The sequence below is a fragment of the Myotis daubentonii genome, chromosome 11 (assembly GCF_963259705.1).
Source record: "Myotis daubentonii chromosome 11, mMyoDau2.1, whole genome shotgun sequence".
Classification (NCBI taxonomy): domain Eukaryota; kingdom Metazoa; phylum Chordata; class Mammalia; order Chiroptera; family Vespertilionidae; genus Myotis; species Myotis daubentonii.
The window spans coordinates 14100766-14105705 of record NC_081850.1 but is presented as its reverse complement, the minus strand read 5'-3'; the positions used below and the strand labels follow the sequence as shown (position 1 = coordinate 14105705).

General features: G+C 43.4%; 1 protein-coding gene across 1 annotated transcript; it reads right to left on the bottom strand.

Annotated features, from left to right (window-relative positions):
• Positions 1 to 1581: 1581 nt before the first annotated feature.
• Positions 1582 to 4129, bottom strand: LINGO2 (leucine rich repeat and Ig domain containing 2). Its single transcript, XM_059658734.1, has one exon. It carries the CDS (start codon positions 4102 to 4104, stop codon positions 2284 to 2286), a length of 1821 nt encoding a protein of 606 aa, XP_059514717.1. The 5' UTR covers positions 4105 to 4129; the 3' UTR covers positions 1582 to 2283.
• Positions 4130 to 4940: the final 811 nt, after the last annotated feature.

The following is a 4940-nucleotide window of genomic DNA, read 5'->3' as shown; positions in this document are numbered from 1 at the left end:
TTTCAAAGATGGATTCACTTTAATCCAATTTCATACGTGATTTTTTTATTAATTTTGACTGAAAACAGTTAAATTACAAAGCCCTTTAATTAATAGTTCAATGTTTCTGTCTATGTTGTTGGACAATTAAGTATTTGCTCCACACAATACTGAAAAATTAAGATAGACTATTTCTCTACCTTCTTTATCTTTGTTCTCGTTTTGTTTGTTTTAATTTGAAAGACCCATTCCTTTTGCACAGAGGTTGGAATTTTTCTAGAATTTACAACAGATCTTGATTTGTATTGTTAGATAAAATGAGGTAATTACACAATTGGAGAATTAATTTCTGAAAGATCTATGATAATCATCAGGTAATCAAATCACAAATGACTCAAACAGGCAAGTCTTCAATTTTTATCTCATTTTCCACCCTTTATTAAGGGAGAATGGGTTTAGCCAATTGGCAAGACAATTTCTGAACCTGTCACTTTTTTATTGGGGCAATTTAATTTTATTAAAGTTACTCAAGATTTTAAATATTGAAACAAATGCCAGATTTTGAATGTCAAACCTACAATCTGATGTGAAGAAGCAAACCTTGTATTCCAGCTTATATGCTATCCAAAAGGGGGCTCATTTTCAGGTCTCTCTCAACATGTACAAAATGTAGGAATTTCCTCTCTATTCTGTGCTGTTAAATAGATCATATTTCATAAATACCCTCTATATCCAATGCTTTCTGAGATCATATGAATATGTTTTGAAAATCCATTCACTCAACATTTAGCAAATTATATCTTACTTGAACCAGATCACAGGTGGCAATGGCATGATGCCATTTAAAAAACAAACTATAATATTTTAACGTTGAGTAACAATCATTAATACAAATTAAATTGGCAAGATCCTTGGGTCAGAGGGGAAAAGTTGGTAAGCACTTTTTAATCCACCTTGTTGTCCTCACTTCTTTAAAAACAAGACAGATTCCTCCTGGCCTACACAGGATAATTTCCAAAACAAAAACCAATTATTTACTTAGTTAGGAAGTAGGGAGAAACCCTGAAGTTGCCCATTCAAAGTAATACTTTGTCTCTAGTACTTGGATAGACAACATCAGAGCTGCTAGATGCTTCCTTTGGTAACACTTCAGTCTTCAGACAGCTATCATGTTTCAAGCGGCCTCTTAGTTGTATTAACATCATGTTATGTATGGATCACCCTGGTTTGTGTTGGCATCTGAGAAGAACTTATCCAGAGAGCTTTTGAACATCTGAATTCTTGATCTTAGTTTTGAGGTGAATAGAACCCCATGAGCATACTGCATAATAATTATATGCTCTTTCATTTCCTACTAACCCATTAGTAGCAGCTGATGGAAGAAATGTCAAGTTGTCATTGAATGGATTGTTTTCATTCTTACCACCTACCTTCATTTTACAGGTACAACTAGTGGCCTACCAGCTCCTGGAGAAACCAAGGGCTTGGTTACAGTAAACTGGTCCAGTGTGATATCACAAGTATAAAAAATATTCCATTCTGTATCAAAACTAGGCACATGCCTTTATTTATAGTAACAGAAGTTGACAGAGTTGAGCAGTTTTTGCCTTGGGTCCTATTTCTTGGCACCCTACATCAGACAAATGCATCTTTCAACACATCTCCACCCACAACTCCGGGGATCTGGTCTCAGGGTTATCTGGATGTAAAGGAAGGTGAAATCACACTTGGATCTATAGTGGTGAGTAAAAGCACAACCTCTCATTCATATTGCTTTAAAACATATACAGCATATATGTTTCAAAAAAAAGGGAAGAGTAAAGAATATATTGATTTCTTTGTGGCGTCGAACCAACAATATGGTATGATGCAAGGACTTAATAAAGGATAATCATAGATACAAATTTTTCGGTAGAGTATATTTTAGACAAATGTGTCTTTTGAATATGTAAATCCTACATTGTAGGTTGTTCCTCTTAATTTTTTCTTTTGTTTCTGCAGTGGTAGAAAATGTTGAATAACCGTCCAGGAGCATGAGCCAAGGTTCAGGTTCCTTACTGAGATCCCCAGAATGCCAATATTTGCAATGCAAACAATTAGTATCCCACTGTGTGAAGGGCCTTGACACCAGCCTGCCTGCCTCTAGGTGGAGCGTCTCCATTAAGCAGTCCTCCTGCTTCCACGGCCCCTGCTTTGACACAGGGCCAGCTGCACTAAGCTGCCTTTCAACCTAGTAATTGACTGCGCCAGGTTGTCCTGCTGGTTACGGACAAGGACACAGACACAAGTGTGAGTGGCAGACCCTCAGATCATTTTCATGTTGAACCGCCTGGGTCCAGCCACCTCCCCTTCCACAACAGCACCATTGTTTTTTCGGGGCACATACTCAAGGTCAATGCTGTTTTTGTGCTTGCCTTTCCCTCGGCTCCATACAAAAAGGAGGAGAAAACAAAATAAAACCACACCCAGGAATGTGAAACAGCCCATGGCTGTAGACACCAGTATTGTTTTCAGGTCCAGGGAAAAGGTATTGGCGTTGGTGCCATTGGACAGGGTGTCATTGGAGTCGGTCATGTACATAGGGGTCCTGTTGGCATAAAGGAAGCGGTCTGAAGTGAATCCTTTCACAGTCAGGGAGGCTGTGTAGGTGTCGTTCCCAGCAGCGTTGCTGGCAATGCAAACGTACATCCCACTGTCTTGGTCCTGGGCAAAGCGGATTTCCAAGGTGCCGTCACCCAACACGGTAGCTCTGCCATTGGACTTGGCGGTGATAAAACGCCTTCGCGGCGTCACCCAGGAAATCACAGGCTGAGGGTCCCCGTCCGCACTGCATTCTAACTGGACCGTCTGCCCTTCCTCCACTAGCAGGTGCTGCAACTTCTTCTCACGGATTTTGGGTTTTTTGCAGGTAAAGTAAAAAGAGAGGGCAGTGCTGTGGAAATCCTGGAAGGACCGCTCACGGATGGTGTCTGGGCCAGCACACATGGGCTGCTGGCCGCCAAACTGCAGGGTGGGGTGCCGCTGCAGGATCCAGAGGAGGCGGCAGTCGCAGGCCAGGGGGTTGTTGTTAATGCTCAGGACCTCCAAAGCCCTAGGGGAGGAGAAGGCATTCTCTTCCAAAGTTTCCAGTAGGTTCTGAGACACATTGAGCACGCGAAGGAAGCGGAGCCCTTGGAAGGAGTGTGGCTCAATGGTACGGAGCTGGGCCCCCACTATGTGAAGCTCCTGAAGGCGGATCAGGTCAGAGAACATCCCTGCTTCGATAGTGCTGATGGGGTTGTAGGAGAGGTTAAGGTGGGTCAGGTAGACCAGGTGTTTAAAGGCCAGGAAGGGCACGGTGGACAGGTTGGTATTGGTGATCGAGAGAGAGGTGAGGTTGAGACCATAGAGGCTATTGGCAGGCATCATATCCAGTAAAGGCCAATAGTCAATCTCCAGGTGCTTCAGGTGGAACAATCTTTTAAAGGCATACACAGGCATAGTGTTGATATTGAGATGCTTCAGATGCAGGCTCACGAGGCTGTGGAGGTGGGAGAGGGCTTCTGTTGGTACCGCGGTGAGGTTGCACTTCTCCAGGGTGAGCTGCTCCAAGCTAAGCAGCCCACTGAAGGCCCTGTGTGATATATAAACCAGATCATTGTCCCCCACCTCCAGAGACTTCAGGTTATGCAGGTCCTGGAACATGTAGTCCAGTAAGATGACAATCTTATTCTCACTGATGTCCAGCTTGGTGAGGTTGGACAGCCCCGTGAATACCCCCAAGGGGACCAACTTCAGGCGATTGCCTTTCAGGCGGAGGGAACGCAGGTTGAAGAGATTGTTAAATGCTCCTGGCTCCACATTGGCGATGATGTTGTCACTCAGGTCTATCTCCTCGAGGAGAGGATATGATAGGAATTCTTCAGGGTTGACGCTTTTCAGTCTGTTCTTGCTGAGGTCCAAGATTTTGGTCTCGATGGGGATGCCCTCCGGGATGGCGATCAGTCGCCTCCTGTGGCAGCTAACAGATTTGTTCTGGGCGGAGCACTCACAGCGAGCAGGGCAGCCGATGGTGGACCCCATGAAGATGAACACCACAGCCAGACCCAGGAACGGCTGCCAACATGATATGGCCGGGTGAAGCATGACTCCACCTCTTAGTCTACGCCTTGGTCACGGGCCTGCAGGGGAAGCGGCAGAAGAGAAAAGAAAAGGTGGGTCAGCACATGGAAAGGTAAAGGGAAAGAAAAAGGCAGAAGTACAGTGGAAAGGACGCAGGGTTTGGCATCACGTAGAGCTGAACCGAAATCTGAGAGCCTCCAACATTAGCAGCATGCTCTCGGATAAGCTTCTCACCTCCCTGCAATCAGCTTTCTTGGCTAAAACATGGAGGTAATGGTGGTAATAGTAGCTTCCTACAGTTAGGACAATTACAGTATTTGAAAACTATTAGAGACTGTACACTGTCCTGCATAGACTGTGAGGCAAAACCACATATATTTTCTAAAAGGCTCTATTTTGAACTCAAACAACTAAAGCAGGGAGTGACTCAGAGAAAACCGGTTCAGTGTGAATCTGTCTGCACCTCTCCTGTTTGGGACGTTGTCCTGAGTTTGAAAAGATGCCAACAGAAGCTCCATACAACACCAGGCCACAGGGTCAAAGACCAAACAAAGTCTACATCCTGGGTAAGAGCTTGAGACTTTCCTTTACATATAGAATGTGTTCTTTAACTTTAAAAAAAGAACGTTTAATTAGAAAGTATACTTCTTTCAGAATTCAGTAACTTTGATGTATGAAAGGATCTCCTTTTTTGAGATAAACAAAAAGATCCTCAACATCTCTGTGTATTCTTTGTGTTTGTCATCAGGACAAGGCACCAACATAGGGATGATGATGAAAATGTTTACTTAAGTTTTGAGGTTCAATACTGAAGAGTGGGAAGAGTCATCATTTTAAGAAAAATGTTTTTAAATAATAAA